Below are 20,928 nucleotides of genomic sequence, written 5' to 3' on the forward strand. Positions count from 1 at the left end.
ACAAAAATCATAAAAATTTGCAGTAAATGTGACTGCCGATTAGCCTCCACTTAATTTTTCACCATGGACTTCAAGCTGTCTGATAAATGCCATGTTTTAAATTCATTAACCAGCCCTGTGAACAACTATCCTGCTTTTTTCTTTTTTTTTTTGTTCATATTATATTTGTAATAACTAACCTTACTTTCCATTTCTATTTCCTATGAAGAGTGGCCCAAATTTCATCGACATTTGTGTCAATTCTTCTAAGTTCTGCCGAACCAACCATTCTTCTGCCTTGGCAAATCAACTTTCAATATATTTAAATATCAAATATATTCTGATTAATGCCTCTGATTTTTACCAAAAGAAGAGCAAAAGAATCTCACACAATTCTGATTCCAGAAGCAGGTATTAGTTCATTGACATTCTCTTCTTATTTTTAAACTACTGCTTTACAAATGAACACAAATCTTTGCCATCCAATTACTGATCCAATTACAAATGGATCAGTAATTGGATGGCAAAACCTCTTTCTAAATTAATAAAAAAATCCATTAAAAATAAACTTTTAAACCTTGAAATTACCTGCCAAGTTAATGATCACCAATATGAAAATTAAAAGGTGAATGCCTGATTGTGTACGTAGCTATAATTACAAGCCAAAGTGAGTACATAAAAGGAGCACACATCTCATGTGTGCAAACAAATTCAGTTTGCCATTATAGCCATAAGTTTAGATCTATAAGGCTCCAAAATTGCTAGTAATGGGGGAATACTCCTGAAAAATATTGCACTTGGCAAAATTGTAGTTGGCATGACTAAAGCCCTATAGAAAATTGAGGGATAGGGAAAAAACAATGATTATACCAATAAAATATGTAAAAAAAAAAAAAAAACGGAAATTTCATTTTCCATTTATTCAACATAAAAACGAAAATATTGACAATGCAATAAGAAAGACAAGATAACAAGGTGACACAACCAGATACACGTCTTCACTTTCAGCACTTAATACAGTGACTGTCATCCATGTTCAATTGTTAGGGAAAGCCACATACCTAGGCCTTTAGAGAGGCAGCAACACAGCCAAATGCAAAACTATATATCAGGGGTCACTAACTAGTGGACTGTGTACAGACCAACAAAGATTTTCACAGATCAGGAGTGATCTGAACCCAAGTCAATAATTTGAGCATAAAGTAATTATTTTAGTACTGCTTTTTTGTAAGTTCCTTTAATATGTAACATTTCAAAAATCAATCATGCATTATAATGGATGCAACTCTCTTCATGTTCCGTAATAAAAGGGAATAAAAATATAATATTTACTTGATTTTTATTAATTGCATGCCAAAAATGGGACCTGGACTGCAGTGAGTAACATTTTCTAATATGGACCACAAAGAAAATTAATTGTATCCCTTGTGTCATATAGTAGTAGTAGTGGAATGTGATGCAAGAAAGCAAGTGTATAAGCTTATGCGGCATCAGCAAAAAAAAAAAATAAAAAAAAAAAAACACACCATTCCCTCCAAATGCCTGTCCAGTTCCTCCTTAAATTTATTCAACCTATCAACTTCCACAACAACAGATGGAAGTTTGTTCCAGCAATTAACCACCCGCTGGCTAAAGGCAAATTTCCGCACATCTATTCTACATCTGCCCTTTCTTAATTTGAATTTATGCCCCCTTAGGTTCGTAATCTGAACAAGTGGAAGGATCCCATCAGAATTCAGCGTGCTCAACCCATTCAAGGTCTTATACACCTCAATCAGATCACCGTGCAGGCGCCTAGTCTCCAGCCACTACAATTTGCAGAACTTAAGCCTCTCTTGGTAAGAGGATCCCTTCATTCCCCTCACCAATCTTGTTGCCCTTCTCTGTACACACTCAAGCAAATCGACATCCTTCCTAAAATGAGGCCTCCAGACATGTATAGTACAGAGGGACAATCACCTTTTCCCTGCTAGCAAAATTCCTATATATCATTGACAAAACCTCATGACCTGCCCTGGCAGCCTGTCTGCATTGCTCAGAAAACTTCATATCTGACTGCACAATTACTCCCAGGTCTTTTTTATTTTCTACCACCTTAAGTGTAGTACCACACACTTGGTACGTTTCTCTGGGGTTACTTCTACCCATATGCAGTACTTTGCGTTTGTCAAGGTTAAACTTCAGTTGCCACTTCTTAGCCCATCTTCCCAAATTATCTAGATCCTGTTGCAGTAGCACACTGCCATTACTGTCATTAACAACCCTGCCAACCTTTGTATCATCTGCAAACTTCGACACTAAGCCTGATATACCTTCATCAATATCATTGATAAATATACAAAACAACACAGGACCCAACATCAAACCCTGTGGGACTCCACTAATAACATTAGTCCACGAAGAGCAGCACCCATTGATTACCACCCTCTGTCTTCTCCCACTTAACCATCCTTTTATCCATTGTAGCAACTTACCCTTAATACCATTCTGCTCCAATTTGTACAATAGTCTTCCATGTGCAACAGTGTCAAAAGCTTTCCTGAAATCCATATATATGATATCAAAATTATTTTTTGCATCCAGTTCCTTTGTAACCACATCATAATAACCATATAATAATGATATATAGGTATATATGATACCTATATATCATATATACCTCTATAATATATAGGTATATATGATACAGATAAGAAGAAAGTCAGTGAGAGGGCAGAATTTACATAAAGAAATCCACTGCCTCTGCGCCTCACACTAGAAAGGAAGATTTATGAGGATACAGTGGCACAGTTGCTCCAGTCCCCAAGGTCATTGGGGATCACCAGATCCAGGACTTACACCACCTTATTTTTAGGGTTTCTAAAAATGCCTATCAGGAGTTCCAGATTACCAAACTAAAGCATTCTACCCACTAGACCTGCCCATGTGATCTATAGGAGGTAGAAACAATAATCATTACAATGAAAATAACTGTCATGTTATTTTGTTTAAGGAGACTGGATTGAACCATGTATATATATCAAAAATCGTGGATTATAAAATTTTAGTATGGAATAAGAAACTGTGTTATTACAAAATCTATAGATGGCACACCTATGGTTGGGGAAGGATTCCTGTATAGAAATTAAAATTTTAAAAATTAATTATTTAATAAATAGGAAACATTAATGATTAAATATACTGACAAAAATAATCAGGAGATATTGAAATATAAATTACAGCCGACAATATCAACAATTCCTGTTTATTTGGAATTTATAGCGATGAAAGAGGAAACACAAAAAACTGGCATAACAACATTACCAAATTATCTCTGCAGCATCAAAATGGCAGTATCAATAAAGACTGCAAGAACGGTCTATTAATAAACAGGAACCATTTCCCTTTTGAGAAGTGTAATTTACAGAGTAATACAATTATAAGCAAACTTACTACAAATAAGAAGTTATAAAAGAAAAAAAAGACTACACAAAGTGCTTTTTAATATATATATCAAGGGATACCTACCTAGTAATGGGTAGGCCCACCTTTTGCATGGGTAAGGACAGTCATATGGTGAGGAACTGAGTCCACTAGTTCAAGAAAGCGTTCCAAAGGTATTCCATCCATGCTTGCTGCATCACTGTCCATAATTCCATCGCATTCCTGGGTGGAGGATCCAAAGCTCGAACAGACCTTTCCACAGCAGCCCAACAATGCTCCACAGGGTTCATGTCCGGTAACCAGGGAGGCCATTCCGTGGTGGTAAAATCTGCGGAATGAACTTCGAACCATGTTCTAGTCACCATGGCTCTGTGGGGAGGCAAATTGTCCTGCTGGAAGAGTCCATTGCCCTGCGGGCGCACAATGACCATGAAGGGATGCAGATGGTCTGCAAGGATGGACACAATTTGGAATTTAGAGATGCATCTAGACGTACCAGAGCCCCAACGTGTGCCAGTTGAACTGTAAATGATCAACTCAAACGCCTGTGCAACTGCATACCCACACTCATTACTCGGAAATCCCATCAAAACCAAATATATTAGGTTTTTTCTTGGTACTGTGACACTGGCTTTGTTCATTTCTGTTAAAATCCTTTCCTATTCTGCGAGACAAAAATAAGTACCTGGGACTTTATCTTGATTCAAAACTGTATTTAATAATCACTGTGAAAATGTGAAACTTTCCATGCTTTGGGAAAGTTTCATGTGTTCACATTCTCTCAAGGTTAATTTTCTTATGATCTCTAGCAGCTTGTTATGCTCAAATATGTTTATTTATATGTTCTCTCTATTACAGTGTACACCTAACTTGTCTAGTCATTAACATCTGTTCAGCTATTCAGTTTTGTGACTTCATAAGTAAATACATGGATATTCCCTTTTCACATGATATCAGCTTTATTAGTTTAAATGCAAGGGGCATTTGAAATTTCATGGTGTGAGTAAAAAGGGTAGTGGTATGGTGTTAAAAATTTCTGTACTTAAAAAATGTATAAATTCAAATAGTAACCCATCAAGTTCATGAAGTTTCAATAACATCTTTTTTAATTACAGGTCCTGAAGTCAACAAAGTTGTGTGAATAAGGAAAGATGGACAAAATCAGTCATTCAATATTTGAGAAAAAAAAGGGAATAACACCAAAGGGCATCTTTGTGGCTAGAGCCTTAGACTGTGAAGGAGTTTAGTGACATATGGGTTAGTGCATTCAAATAATTTTTATATGCAATAAACTACCAAAGTAGATGAATTGGCATTGCATAGCATTAGCAGAGGCATATGATGCAAGAAAGCAAACTTATGCAGCATCAGACAAACAAAAAAAAAAAAACAACGCTCCGATTTCACCCCTCCGTTCATTCCAAATACCTGTGCAGTTCAGCCTTAAATTTATTCAGGCTAACAACTTCCACAACAAAAGATGGAAGTCTGTTCCACCAATCAACTACCCACTGGCTAAAGGCAAACTTCCACACATCTATCCTACAACTGTCTTTCCTCAATTTGAATTTATGCCCTCTCAGATGATTATTCCGAGCAAGAGGAAGAATCCCATCAACATTGAGCATGCTCAAACCATTCAAGGCTTTATACACCTCAATCAGATCCTCGCAGGTGCCTAGTCTCCAAACACTGTAATCTGCAAAACTTAAGCCGTTCTTCGTAAGAGCAACCCTTTGTTCCATTTATTAATCTTGTTGCCCTTCTCTGTACTTGTTCGAACAGCTCTACATCCTTCTTATAATGAGGCCTCCAGACCTGTATACAGTACTCAAGGTGTGGCCTAACCATCGCCTTATACAAAGGGATAATCACCTCCTTATCCCTGCTAGAAAAATTCCTGTATATCAATGACAAGACACCATGAGCTACTCTTGCAAACCGTCTGCATTGCTCAGAAAACTTCATATCTGCTGCACAATTACCCCCAGGTCCTTTTCATTCACTACCACTGTCAGTGTAGTACCTCAGAGTTGATACGTTTCTCTGGGGTTACTGCTTCCCATATGTAGTACTTTACATTTGTCAATGTTAAACTTCATTTGCCACCTCTCAGCCTCTGCTCAACTTTTCTAGATCCTGTTGCAGCAGCAGCATACTGCCATTAATGTCATTAACAACCCTGCCAACCTTCGTATCGTCTGACATTAAGCCTGATATACCATCATCAATATCATTTATAAATACAGAAAACAACAATGGACCCAACACTGAACCCTGAGGGACTCCACTATAACATTAGTCCACAAAGAGCAGTGTCCATTGATTACCACTCTCTGTCTTCTCCAACTCAACCATCCCTTTATCCATAGCAGCAATTTTCCTCCAATGCCACACTGCTCCAATTTGTGCAGCAGTCTTCCACGTGCAACAGTATCAAAAGCCTTTCTAAGATCCAAATATATGATATCAAAGTTATTCCCTGCATCCAGTTCTTTTGTGACTGCATCATAGTATCCAATCAAATTGGTCAGGCAAGACTTTCCCTTAACAAACCCATGCTGTGTAAGAGCTATAACCGAAGTCTTGTCTAGATGATCCTGCGGTGCTTCTTTAACCAGTGCCTCCATTAATTTCCCTGGAACAGAAGTTAAATTAACAGGTCTATATCCGCAATAAGGCCTCTAAGGTTGGGATTATTCATACCACAAATTTAAACAGATACACGCACCATTTAAAACTGATTTAATAATAAAATAAAATGATACAAAAGACTGTAAAATAATATTTACAAAAATTGATTATTTACAAAAAAACTAGTTTAAGACAAAAATAAAATAAAATAAGTAAATACGTTAACTTCCTCAGCAATAATGAAACTTAAGCGACACATCCTTAAATACCAAGTTCACGGGATTAACGTATTTAATAACCTTGCTGTCGCTCTAGCATTTTATCTGCACTCTCCATACAGTAATACCATCTCTTCCTGCTCTCTCTTTCAAAGCAGTCTGAACACGTACAGCCACCAGCCAACATCCATTTACTGTCCAACTTCAAACCCAACTTTTCATCTTCCTCATTTATTCAACTGCCATTTTCTGGAACAACCTACCTTCATACGTATTTCCTGAAAATTGCAGTCTACAGAAGTTGAAGTCCAATATCAACAAAAAAATATCTTCTTTCATCTTCTCAACCTCCAACTCAGCAGTACTAAGTACTACAGGTTCTAATACCTCTCGTGTTTGGAGTTTACATAAAAAAAACAAAAAAAAAAAAAAAAAAATTGTTTTAAGAAAACATGCTTTCATGCAATTTTATAAATGTGCATCCAAATAAACACCAAGGAGTTGTGTTTTTAATGAATTTCTCTGCACACTTCATATATCACAATGTTGACTTAGTTTAGTCATCACCACCGTGATATATAAATTACATGCTTCTGCCACGTGCCAGTGTGTATTCTGAATTCTGTTGCATCAATTTAAAGGTCAGATTGTATCCATATTTGGATAAAATTCTGTACTGCAAGGTATTTGTCATTCCCAGTGGGCAGGCGAGAAAATGGCAATTCATGGAACATTGAAATTGACAACCCCCCACATTTAAATCAGACCAAATTACTTAATGTTACATTCTTTCCTATAAAAAATGTAGAATGTTATAAATTATTTGTGTGGTGTGTATCTACTGTTATAAAATTATTTGTTTTAATAGCAAATTAAAATAATTTAAATCTGCCCCTGTTGTTATTGTTACATTGTTACCTTTCATTTGTGGAAATAATAATGAAATTACTGATAACAAAAGGTCAAAGTTTGAAAGTTAAGCACCAATTGAGCATTATTTTTTCAATTTCCTGATAATGAATTTATTATTATGCATTTGGTTTTTTTTTCCTTGAATTTCTATTTTGTGAAATTGCTGTTTTCCACTATATTATTTTTCTAAAAAAGTCTTTTAAATATTATTTCTTTTGTCATTATCTACAAGAGGTGACATGACATAAGAAGATAATATGGATGACTTGTGCAAGGAAAAAGCACCAGAAATTAAAAAAATTTTTTTCCTTGAATTTCTATTTTGTGAAATTGCTGTTTTCCACTATATTATTTTTCTAAAAAAGTCTTAAATATTATTTCTTTTGTCATTATCTGCAAGAGGTGACATGACATAAGAAGATAATATGGATGACTTGTGCAAGGAAAAAGCACCAAAAATTAAAAAAGTGATTGAAAACATTAATGGGGTGATGGCATGGTTAGGACATCAGAGTGAACGTTTTCATTTATTGCATCTGACCACTATTAAGAATTATGTACCGAAAAAAACGCCATCATCAGTTCTGGCAAACTAAATTACATGACTATTTCAGAATAGATGCATAAAATGTAAGCCCATAATAGCATTGCGTAGAACAGGCCTGGCCAGCCCGTGGCCTGCCACATCATTTTTATACTACTGACTACATCAGTAAGAAATCATTTACTAGCTGCACTAGGAATGATAAATAACGAGAAATATAATACTAGACCAACTGTACTTCCCCAAATCCCCACCACTCCTTCCCTTCTTCAAACCGGAAACTCTGTAGATGGAAGTAATTGATTTACAGTGCAACAATGAGTTAAAACACATTCAAGCTACAACATCAAAAATCAACTTTTACACAAAACGTATGTGACAGTGGAAAAGTATCCCAAATTAAGGTTTTTTGCACAAAAAATTGTGAGCACCTTTGGATCCACACACGTGTGTGAAACTTTCTTTTCAAAAGTAAAATTTATTAAAAGTAAATATCAAGCTTCAATAAGAGCTGAAAATCTGGAAAATCAATTAAGATGTGCAACTACCAATATTAAAGTAGATTTAAAAAAAAACTGAGTGACCACAAGGAAAGCAAATATCTCATTGATGTATATATATAATAAAAAGGAATGGATAAAATAAATTTTATGGCATTTGATTTTTTATTTTTTAAAAAATTGTTTTTATTTTATGTGTGGCCCAGGGAAAATCATAATTCATCAAGGTGACCTGCAAAATGATTTCAGTTGGGCAGGCCTGGCATAGAATGTAAAGAGAATTATATAACCTTTAATACTTTGTCTTTTAGTCTGTATACTCATAAAACATTAGTAAATAAAATATTCATTTACTAAGTAAAGTGTATTTATGTTAAAAAATCTGGGAAAAAAATGGTAAAATTTTTCGGCTATAATGCATTTCGCTTTTAACACAGGTATTAAAGTTGTTGCCTGACACCACATTACATTGAGGTTGCGCTATACTGAGAAAACCTAAGTTATGAGAAGAGGAAGAGAAGGGCACAAGGTGAGAACAGGGTACATATTTGGGAAGCCTAATGATGGAAGAAGCAAGAGCAGCAGAGAAATAAGAATAGCAATTGGTAAGAAGAAAAGGTACAGCCTCCATAGCTGAGTTGTCAGAGCAGGAGTGCAGTAGCACACACACTCTTTGAATAGACAAGGGTTCAAGCCCCTAACTGCTAAATATGGTCGATCAAACAACCCGCACTGGACCAGCTGGCAGATTATGGTCCATTTCCCTCAGCATGAATTGTTGAGGAGACTTCCATCCTGCAGTGGGTTGATAATGGCTGCAGTTTTAAGAAGAAAAGAAGAAAGCTAAGAAGAATATTATATGAGAGATGAGGAATTGGTTTAAGGAAAAGATTAGTATGATGTCTTATATGGAGTGTGATGCTTCATTAAGAGACATGGACTTTGAGAATGGAAGATATCAGAAGAGAAAAGTTTTGAGATCAAGTTATGGAAAAGATAAGCTTGTCCAATAATTTTAACACAATAAAAAATATTATATTTTTTCCAAAAATCTTCCACATTTTCATTAGCCAAGTCAGTTTTGGCAATGATTTCCTAAAAGTGAAAATTAAATAATATGCTTTCAAAAACACTTTATAATTCCCAGGTCCATAGGATGCTTATAATAAATTGGGGCACGAAAGGGTACTCTTACCAAGAGAGACTTAATTTACTCTAATAATATAGAATTATTATTAGTACTTAGAATTATTATTACTTTAATAATAGAGAATTTCTCTATTATTAAATTATAAAGAATTATAGAGTTAAATAAGAGAGAATTATGTTAAACCCTTTCACAAGTACAGAGCATACATATGTACTTGTAAAAGTACTATGTAACTAATTTTTTACTGTGTACTATGTAAACAGTTTTGTAAAGTATATTCACAAAAGTAAAAAATAGTTACTATATAACTATTCTTTACTTTGTACTATGTATCTATTTTTTTTTTTTTCATATATAAAAATAAACTTTTTAAATTCAACCATCTCCAAATACAAATTAATATATATTTTAATTGTATTTTCAGAATATTCCTTGATGCATAAATTGCACCAGCTCATATTTTTTCACAATCTGCATTTCAAGTGCCAAAGGTACAAATGATTCATGTCATAATTTTTCCAACACCACTGCAACATCAATGATGTAAAATATCTGCATATGTAATTTAATAAAAAATAACAATTTGTGATTAGTAATAAATTTTATGCATCAGATCATTCTTAAGAAAATCATAAAATTAGAAAAACAAAATTTCCAGTAATGGTTAACATATCACAAAAATGTAATCCCTAGCTATTAAATTATTCCAACAAAACCCTTTTGACCTGGTGAACATCTTGCAATATGGTGCCCATGTCAATTGTTTTTAAGGGGGGGAGCAATTACACATAACAAATTCCACATGAAATGACCTGACTTCTGAAAATTTCATTTTTACTTTCTCATGCGCATATTTTTACTTAAACTTTTTTCCTAAAACTTTTTCTTAAACTCATTATGCTTCTTGGCTAATTTTTTTTTTTATATAACATCTTTTTAATCAATGAAATATGAATGAAGGTGTACACATTTTTTTGCTATATCTTATAACTTACAAGTATAATACTTTTAAACTCAACTTATGTCATCTGTTTATTTTAAGTACATCATTTAGTTTAGGGTAAGTTCAGTACAAATATATATATAAAGCTCATTACACTATAACATAAAAGATTTGTTATAAAATACTTATTAGCACAATTACCTCAATAACACTTATACTTAGTCTTCCAGAAACATTAGCTGGGATAGAAGTAGTACCATCTGTTAAATGTTGTTGCAAAGCCACTGCAGTCTGCTCATCAGCTTCCAGTTGCTGTTCCTCAGAACTAATATTAACACGTAAGAAGTCCACTGGCAATTCACCTAGCATAACCTAGTAAAATTAAAAAATGGCAGTAAAATACCTACCCAGTGAATGCAACAAATAAAATTTCATTTGTACAAATAACCTATGACAAGAAATGCTATGGCTCATGCTACTATTAATACATTAATTTATTATATTATCTAGACCAGTATTTCTTATTCTTTTAATAACAAATCCCATTTAAACCTCATGGCACATTTATAAGTCAAAATAAATTATTTACCTAGATATTAAATTTATTTTATCAATCTTAAAAATTTTCAGGATTCAGCCACGGATTCCAAAAATCCACTTAGCTGCATACATATGGGGGGGGGGGGAACACTATCAACAAGAAGAAATGTAGAAGAAAGCTTTCTATAGCACTTAAAAGCCATTGTGAGTGAGCTGATTTTTTATTTACTTATTCTTTTTATTGTGAATTGAGTGAGTATTTATTTTCAATCTGTCACATACTGCCAGTAATACTGCCTTACAAAAATGCTATTAGTTGGGGAAATTAAATACATATACAATAACTGAAAAATGTACAGGTATGTATTTTGCTTTTTACATTAAAACAAAAATATGAACACACATATGAAATCTCTTATGTCTTATGAAATAAGACATAAGAGATTGTCTTTACAATAAACAATAAATGTGAATACACCAGATGTGCATTCATATTACTGCTCTATATATACTTTATGAATGTAAAGCATATATTGAGCAACAAATGCTCCATCTATGCTTTTATATATATGCTCCATATGTGATTTATGAATAACCATTATTGCCCTGGTGTAACTCATAAGTGATTGGTGGAAAATATAAAAAGTCAGACATTCAATAATAGGATAATCAATGATTTATGCTCTGACATAGCCAAATGGTCAGCATTAGAGTGCTGTAGCATGCATGTTCAAGTTGACTGTAATTCAAGCCCATGTGAATATGATTAATCATATTTAACACATATGCTAAATACAATTAATGATTGTATTCATTGCCAAAACAAACAGTGCTAAACTCCTCTCCTCTACTGGTGGCTTTGTCAGAGTAGTGCCCTGCATCAGGTCGGGTACCTGCAGAAACTCTTGAGTTACCCACAAGCAGCTAGGTCTCAGATAATTTTGTGGTTTCAGATTTTTAATGTAATTTTTTCACAATAATTTCAAAATTTTAATATATTAAGCTATGAATATAATTTCTACATTTTTCTATTTATTTGTTTTTTTAAGTTTTTGTGAATTATATATGATAAAAAAAAATCAATATTGTTGATCCAGTGATATATTGCATAAATATTGATATATAAAAAAATTAAGACAAATTTTCTTAATACATCAAATTTAATTTTTTGTTGGTTTGTTTTCTTTTTTTTGTTTTGTTTGAAGGTTGCAGATACAAACAGTGTTAAGAGTATATAAAAAAAAAAAAAAAAAAAAAAACACTTTTTTTTTTGCATCTGACAGTCAAGTGGCAATGCAGTAGCACATATATTTGCATTTACTATGGTTCAAGCCCACACAACTGCTAAATACGGCTGTATTCTTATCAAAAAAATGATTAGTTGTAAACTCCTCTGACTAATATGATCACAAAAGAGTATAAACAATACATTTTTTTTTTAGTTACTGTATTTTTTGTGAAATTTAAACTCCTTTTTGGAACTGTAATGCAGAATGGCAGCAGCTGCTGATATTATTTTTTATTCTTTTTTTTCTGAATTACTTTATTCTTTACTCTTGACTGTTGAGTATAGGGCAAGTTTACCTCTCGTGTTTGGGGTTCTCATAAAAAAAAAAAAAAAAAACCTAATTTTCTCAATTAGGTACCCTGTACTGTCATAATGAACTTAGCCTGAAATCAGTCATGTCAAGTTTATCCAATCCTGAATTTACTGAAAATATTGTGCTTCTTGTGCTTCCTCTACTCCATCCATACAGCTGAAACTCCTAACAGCTGTTTTTGAAAATGTTTTCTTTGAATTCTCTGCAAAAAAATTTAAAGAACATCTGTTAATTATAACACAATTAGGAAAAATTTATTGAGTTGTTGTTGTTGTTTGGTTTTTAGGAGCATTAGCAACTAAGGCCATATTGCTCCGGGGATATGCGGTGGTCATTCCCTGACTTTTCCGCATCCTCCGTATTTGGTGGTCACGAGCTCGAACCCTGGTGTAATCAAGAAGCATGTGCTACGCACTGCTGCTCCTGCCCACCTGGCTACAGAGGCGCCTGTTTAACTGATTGAGTTAAACCTAATTATATGCACATGTTGACTGATGATGTCATGTTGAGATATTTATAGCAAGCCTCTTTACTGCCATATGCTCTACTCCAATTGGTAATACTCACTAGCTTTGTGATGTTGATGCATTTTCTGAAACCAAACTGTTAATGGGTATGCTTTAACAGAATAGTGAGAATTGAGCACTCCTGTTACTGACATGTTCTCATCTAATCCAGAGATACCACCATCTCTTATCCGTTTCCAATAGTAGCCACAGTTATATTAGATGGCAGCATGAAAATAGCTTTGAAATTCATGACAGGCCATTGATGCGATGTCAACAGTTGCCCGATTTTAGCTTGTAAGAGTCAAATTTCAAAGAAATTCTTGGGAATTACCCAGAAGTTCATGATATCTAATTAAATAATATATAGACATAGAGGATACTACTGCTTAAAATATATATGCTGTATATATATATAAATGTGAGACAACCATAAAAATTAACATTTATGTATTTAGTTTTCATTAGAAAATTTCTTGAAGAAACACTCATTCCACAGTCCACCCCTATTGGAAACTGATTACAAGGAGTCAACACACATTCAGGCAACTCACTTGTGAATGGGTTAATATCTAAGAAACAGCTGAACTATACAATTCATGCTTGAATGATTTGGTTTCAGGGCCTTGTCTAGGTGATTTATTTATATTTTAAGGCTCAAGAAATTGCATTTAGTGTATTTTATTTATTTACATTTCTTAGTTGTATGTATGTCTTTCACATAACATAAGACTACATCTTCAAAGATATTTTAGGAAAATTTTGTGAGAAAGGTAAATCTAAAAAATAATGGTAAAAAGCTGCTAGAATTTTGTGAAGGTCATCCACTCTTAATTACAAACAGTATTTCAATATAAAAAATAACCATAAATTTATGTGGAGGGGCATAACAGAAAGAAGAAAAATATAATTGACTATATTATTATATATAAAAAAAAAAGGTCTTAAATGACTAGCAGAGGATGTTTTATCTGAGTGTTAAAACTAACAAAAATCAAAAGCCTCCATATTTGCCAATGATTGAATATGAAAACCTTCTCAAAAGTTAAATGTCATGACTTTAGATGAAGAATGGAAAATTAAGAGAACTTTAACGGAAGGATGAACAAAAGGTGTGCAACTTCCACTTCATTATTGTTAAGTATTCTGAATTTCCAATGGACAAGATGGATCCAAGAAGTTAGAGGCAGTTAAAAAAAAAAAAGTAAAAAATTTTTAGAAAATAAAAAACTAAATTGACTGTGTACCACCAGATAAGATTTAAAGTACTCTCTCGCACATGCATTTTTTTGAAAAAAGAATATTAAAACTTATAACTGACTCTTAACATTTATCAGTACACATTCTCAAATATTCTTCAATAAAGTCAAATTGAAAAATATTCATTTTCATTTGAATATTTTTTCAATTTTTTGAAAAATTTTCAAATGGAAAATTTTCTTTTGAAAAATCAGATAAGCAAAAGTAAAAGAAAAATCAGATAAGCAAAAGTGGAAATTTTAAAAGTTACTTGAAATTTGTTCTATCATGTCAGAGTTTTTTTATGAATTTATTTGTAAAAAATTCTGATGTGAAAAAATAAAAATATTAAAAATAAATCTGGTTTATTTTGTATTTTTACAGATTTTACAAATATGTTATTTTTATATGAAAATATATAAAAACAGAAATATTAAGGTTACATCCTACTTTCAAGCTTAGAGGGATGCAAACGATTTTTTCTACACTAGACTGGATTAAACTTGCCTCTTTTTAACTTCCTCAGGCAGCTAACCATCTGTTTTGGTAGGCACCTCTTTTCAGCACCCAGCACTAGTCAACCACCATACTGACATTCCATCCTTCTTCATACCTTTTTCCATTTCTTTTATATTATGATATAATTTTCTCCCCTGCTATTCACTTAAAAACTACCTAAATTTTCTGAGAAAAAGCTGATAAGAGTGAAGGAAGTGTACCTTAACATACATCTTGTAGCTTTGTCTTCTAAACTTCATGTCACTCATGTCCATCGTGTCATTCATAATCAACTCATGATATGGGTGTTTGTTTACCAAAAAAAGTGCATGCTACATTTTTAAAGCCAATCCAAGTGTTTCTTTCAGTTTAATCATGGATTCTTCAACTATAGTCTAGCAATAGGTGAGGTCCAACAAAGATTTCTGCTTTGATTTTTTCAAATGTACCCAATAACCCCTCTAATAAGTGTTTTTTCCCCTTTTAATTACAATTATTTTTCTCAGTTCACACAACCCTCTGTCCGTTATGTAGTGTAACTTGAGGGGTGCGGTATTCTGAATTTCAGCCTTTCTGTGAAAAAAAAAATTTTTTTTAAATATATATATATTTTATTTTATAAGTTTAGTTCAAAGAAGTCAATATATTTAATTTATATTTTGTATGTGAATATTTTTTATATAAAAAAAATTTTTAAAAACGTGTATAGTGTTTCTAGAGGGTTGAAAAATCCCCCTCCCCCAGATGTCCTACATTGGAATGCTAAGGATCTGGTCACTTTACATAAAATCCTGCAAATCTGTTGAAACTCTTGCGAAAAAATTTCCTTCTTTATTCAGGGATTGGACGAACTACTCATTAAACCTAGCTTTATATTTCTAACAATCTAGTTGGACATCTTTAATGTTCTTCAAACCTCATGTCAGAGGCTCATCTTGATGATCACTAGTGATAGGAATAATCAGATGATTGGTAATCTAGAAATTTCAATAATTAAAATAATCAAATGATTAGTAACTATTGATTATATCACTCGAATGATATAATTCAATGAAATGAGCAAATGATTCTCCATAATCGAATGAATCATTCACATGATATGAGTATAATCGATAATGAATATTACTGATTAATGAATCAATAATGAATAGTCACATGATAATCGAATAATTAGATAAAACGAAATGAATGATTGTGACCTCTTGATTGTGCCTATCACTAGGGGGGCCACACTTTCATTTCCCCATCATATCTTGCTTGACTATCCCACTTGCACAGAAAGCAAGGCATTTTTGCATAAATTAATTTTTATTGTATTTTCCAAAAGAGCCATAACATTTTCATAGTTTTTTTTTTAAGCATGCTGAATGGGCTACAGGAATGGATGCATACTTGTTTCCACTATAGAGGAATTCCTTTAAGGCTTTGCTTTGATGAGTCAATAAGTAGGCTCCACTCCGCTGATTGGTAGAAATTCCAAAAAAAGTTCATAACTGCAGGAATGTTGTTGCAATATATTATCGAACCATCTTCAGAAAAATGGGGAACCAATTCTTCTTCATGATGTCAACATGAAAAGAGAGATCCTGGGGTCAGCAGTTTCTTGGATTTTGGTCTTAACCCTAAAAGTGCTGCAGACCCTCAGGATAGATTTAAATCTTTCATGATATTAGCAAGTTCACTTTGTATAAACAGCTGTGGTACAAAATTGTGGTACAACTGGTAGAGGTAGTACCAGTAGTTCAAGTCTATGGGGTACTGGCCTTACAGCTGAAGTAATGTTCTTGGAGTACACAGTGCTCTGCTTATTCTTCGTGCTATAACCTATTACATTTAGGGAACAAAAGCAGCAGTCATTAAAATGATCCCGAGGTTCCCTCCATTCAATGGGAATGGCAAATGTTATGGCTTTCTTTTTACCCCATTTCCAGAATTGCAAGTGACCCACACTTTATGGGGCTGAACTTTTACCTTGGTCAGCTAATTTAATTCCAAATATGCAGCACGTTTTCACAAATAATATTATATCTTGCATGTTTTGCCATAATACAGTTACTGCAAATGTAACAAAATATTATTATTATTATTATCCATATGGTGCAAGGAAGCCTGAGGCTTATGCTGCACCAGGCAAAAAAAAATTCCCGAGTTACCCTGAGAGAGAGAGAGAGAGAGAGAGAAGTAGAAAGGAATCACCAAGAAAGAGAAGAACGATGATATCCAGCTCAGGACCATGGTGTGCCAAGCCCATACTCACCAGATGTGAGCCCCTGGGGGGTAAATATATATTTGGATTGTTCACATAAACATGAGTTGAAACTGTCAAAGGCAGAATATAAAAATCACGTTAGAAGCTGATACTAGTTAGCGTGACTGTACCAGAAAAGCACTAATGCAGATGAAACACTTTGAAGGTTTATACAGCTACCTGACTTCTGACTTCCAGGTCTCAACATATCTATAGCTATTGGTAACAAAGGAAGTAGTATACATTCCATGTATACATATCATGTATACATGGAATGTGTAGATATATAGTTATTGACAACAGGACAGTTACAGGTTGAGGCCACCAGAGCCTTAAATGCAAACCTGGGTTATGACATCTCGAGACAGGAGGAACTTTCAAAGTCAAGTTCAAGGTCGGCTAAGAGTTATGCATCCCAGGATGACTATTATCTGGTTTTAACAATGACCTACCATAGGGAACAACTACCATACAGTTTTAAGCAGCAACAGGTATCTACAAAAAAAACAATTTATACTGTTTGTAAAAAAGCTGTATAAATAATAAGTGAAAATGGTTTGGACTTTTAGAATTAGCACTAAGAGTATATCCAGAAACACTATAAATTATGGAAACATCAAAATCTATGCAATCTGGTGAAATAACAAAAAAAAAAAAAAAAAAAAATAGAAAACAAATAGTTATTTAAAAACAAAAATTAGAAAACCTTTAGATACAATGCTTGAAACTTTAGTTTGCTTATTAGTAATATCTTTCACTATAATACATTACTTTATAAAACCGCCCAATAGAAAATCTTTTCAGTGTAGATTTTCCTTGATGGAGATTTGAGCCTGCCATGTATACTGTAATACTAAAATCTTTTACAATATTGCTAACTGTTTAGCGGCCACTTAAAAGAAGCAAGCAAGGATCTTTGGTTACACCACTTTAGTTTTCACACACATTAGCTAAGAAATCTGCAGCATATATTCCAGACATTTACTGTTTAGACAAATTTGATATAAAATGCAAACTACTGTGTTCTGATAATCATATGGCACTGGAACTTTCCAAAATAATTGCCAAATTGTGGAATGTTAAATTTAATTTTTCTAATTCCATCTCTTCCACCATGGATGCAAATACATTTTTCATGCTTTTCCAAATTACTTATTTCAAGTCAAATATATAAATAAATAAAACACATTTGTAAATTAACTGTTCACATTCATTAAAGGATAAATAAGATAAATAAATAAATTTAATAAGATAAATAGATAAATTTAATAAGAAAACTACCATTAAATTACGAAAACTGGTTATCTTTTTATTAAATTTATTTCCACAATAGCAAACAAAAAAAAAAAAAATCTTGCAGAGAAGTGTCTTTCATCATATTTACTATTGCAGCCTGCATAAGAATACCCTTTAATAATGGACATGCTATTCTTTTAGCATAATCATGGGGAAAGGAGTAACTAATCTCCTCGAGATTATTTCAAATACCCTGGTCATTAACTGTTGCCTCTGAACTTAACACTTTGTAGCATTCACTTGTTTACTGTTATTAATAAGGTAATGTGGCACTTTTTACATAAATTCATATTGCAAAGGCTTGATACTTTCAATATATTTCATAACATCTACATTATCAATAAATTGCTACAAACCATAATTCATTAAAGCAACCATTATTATTAGCCATACAGTGCAAGGAAGCCTAAGGCTATTGCTGCACTAGCCAGAAAAATATTTCTGAATTACCCTGAGAGAGAGAGAGAGAACAAGAGTCAAAAGTAGAAGAGAATCACCAAGAAAGAGAAGAATGATGATGTCCAGCCAGGGTCGTGCAAAGGTACTTAGGGGTGGTAGTAGTGGTGGTGCTGGTGGTGGTGTTGGCATGTGATGCAAGAAAGCAAGTGTATGAGCTTATGCAGCATCAGCCAAAAAAAAAAAAAAAAAAAATCACACCATTCCCTCCAAATGCCTGTCCAGTTCCTCCTTAAATTTATTTAACCTGTCAACTTTCACGACAGATGGAAGTTTGTTCCAGCAATTAACCACCCGCTGGCTAAAGGCAAATTTCCGCACATCTATTCTACATCTGTCTTTTCTTAATTTGAATTTATGCCCCCTTAAGTTTGTAATCTGAACAAGTGGAAGGATCCCATCAGAATTCAGCATGCTCAACCCATTCAAGGCATTATATACCTCAATCAGATAATCTCGAGGAGATACCTCAATCAGATCACCACACAGGTGCCTAGTCTCCAGCCACTGCAATTTGCAGAACTTAAGCCTCTCTTGGTAAAAGGATCCCTTCATTCCCCTCACCAATCTTGTTGCCCTTCTCTGTACATGCTCAAGTAAATCTACATCCTTCCTAAAATGGGTCTGGATGCAAAGGGGGTTAACTGGCCTCATTTATTTATTCTGAGACTTTTATGGCTCCTATAATTGGGGGCCGCTAAATCGGGGCCCTGGTGAGCCGCATGCAATGCAACCCCCCCCCCATTATTTGCACGGCCTCTGAATTACAGAGATGGGTATCAGCTTGGGGGAATTCAAAGGTCAGCAGCTGAATCCGAACCTGCTCGTTTTTGGCCAGCAAAAGCTCTAATAATAATATTCTAATAACCTTACCCCCTTGATAAACAAAAAATCCAGCTCGGGACTCGGGGTGTGCCAAGCTCATACTCACCAGATGTGAGCCCCTGGGGTTTGAATTTATGTAGCAGGAGGATAAATATTTATGCCCAAGGGTAAAATTCATCTGGAGGCCCCATGAAGGATGTTTATTGTTAAGGTATGATGGTCCATTTTTCCCAAGGCCGGATTTACCGAAACGCACTAAAGCTAGGTAACCAGACCAAAGCAATTACTGAATGAGTAAAATTTTTTAGCTTTTAATATATGTGCACCAGGGACCTCAACTACCTAAATTCGGCACTGCCTTTTCCCTCCCATAGTTGAGTTCTGCAAAAGAGACAAGTCACTGGAAATTGTATATATAACTTCAATTTCGGTGTGTAACATATTACACAGATGGGTAAATCAGCCTGGGGGAATTCAAAGGTCAGCAGCTGAATCCGAACCTGCTCGTAGGTGGTTTTTTTTTTTTTTTTTTTTTTTGGCCAGCAAAAGCTCGAATAATAATACTCTAATAACTTTTATAAATAACCACCTTACCCCCTTGATAAACAAAAAAAAAAAAAAAAAAACATAAATATGCAAATACATAAAGATCAAAATTGCAACTTAATAAAACTGAAGTCTAATTTTTAAAAGTTAGCAGACTATTCAGTATTCTGTCCAGTGCAATATGTTTTAAATGAAAAAAATATCGGAAAATTAAATATCAACCTGCTGCTTTCTCTCGTCACGCTTATTCACTTTTTCAATTCCATCCGATGACGACGTTGCCATGTTTTCACGATAACAACTGTTCGCAGCAGCAGCAGTGCCATCTCGTATCAAAATATTATGTATCACGGCGTATTGGAGGTGCCTACCAGAAAGTCGGCCTGATTGTGATGAACGCTAAAAGAAGAGGCCAAGTAAAACTATACATTTCTTTCGCTCAGTAGCACAAGGGACTTTTCTTTAAGGGAAACTGAGGATTGGATTCGCTACTTTCAAAGTAAACAGCTCTTTTTTTTCTTCTTCTTTTAAATCGGATTTTTGGGGGTAGAATTTTCTGGTAACCCCAGGGGCTCACATCTGGGGAGTATGGGCTTGGCACACCCAGGGTCCTGAGCTTGATATCATCATTCTTCTCTTTCTTGGTGATTCCCTTCTACCTCTCTCTGTCTCGCTCTCTCTCTCTCTCTCTCTCTCTCTCTCTCTCTCTCTCTCTCTCTCAGGGTAATTCAGAATTTTTTTTTTGGCTTGTGCAGCATAAGCCTCAGGCTTCCTTGCACCATATGGATAATAATAATAATAATAACTCGGCGACCATCCCCCACCCCTTCCGACTATCTCTGCTACGCTATCAATATAAAAGTAACATAC

At 34.0% G+C, this 20,928-nt stretch overlaps 1 protein-coding gene across 1 annotated transcript in view; it reads right to left on the bottom strand.

Moving 5' to 3' along the window:
- LOC150080422 (toll-interacting protein-like) overlaps positions 1 to 20,360 on the bottom strand; it is a 99,615-nt gene extending 79,255 nt beyond the window's left edge. The window contains exons 1-2 of the mRNA XM_090381275.1: positions 20,281 to 20,360; positions 10,505 to 10,675 (exon numbers count right to left, since the gene is read on the bottom strand). Of these exons, the coding sequence (XP_090237401.1) occupies positions 10,505 to 10,675; positions 20,281 to 20,343 (234 nt within the window). The 5' untranslated portion in view covers positions 20,344 to 20,360. The remainder of the gene's footprint in view (positions 1 to 10,504; positions 10,676 to 20,280) is intronic.
- Positions 20,361 to 20,928: the final 568 nt, after the last annotated feature.

The sequence above is a fragment of the Mastigoproctus giganteus genome, chromosome 9, assembly GCF_048544385.1.
Source record: "Mastigoproctus giganteus isolate SK-2022 chromosome 9, ASM4854438v1, whole genome shotgun sequence".
NCBI classification, from domain to species: domain Eukaryota; kingdom Metazoa; phylum Arthropoda; class Arachnida; order Uropygi; family Thelyphonidae; genus Mastigoproctus; species Mastigoproctus giganteus.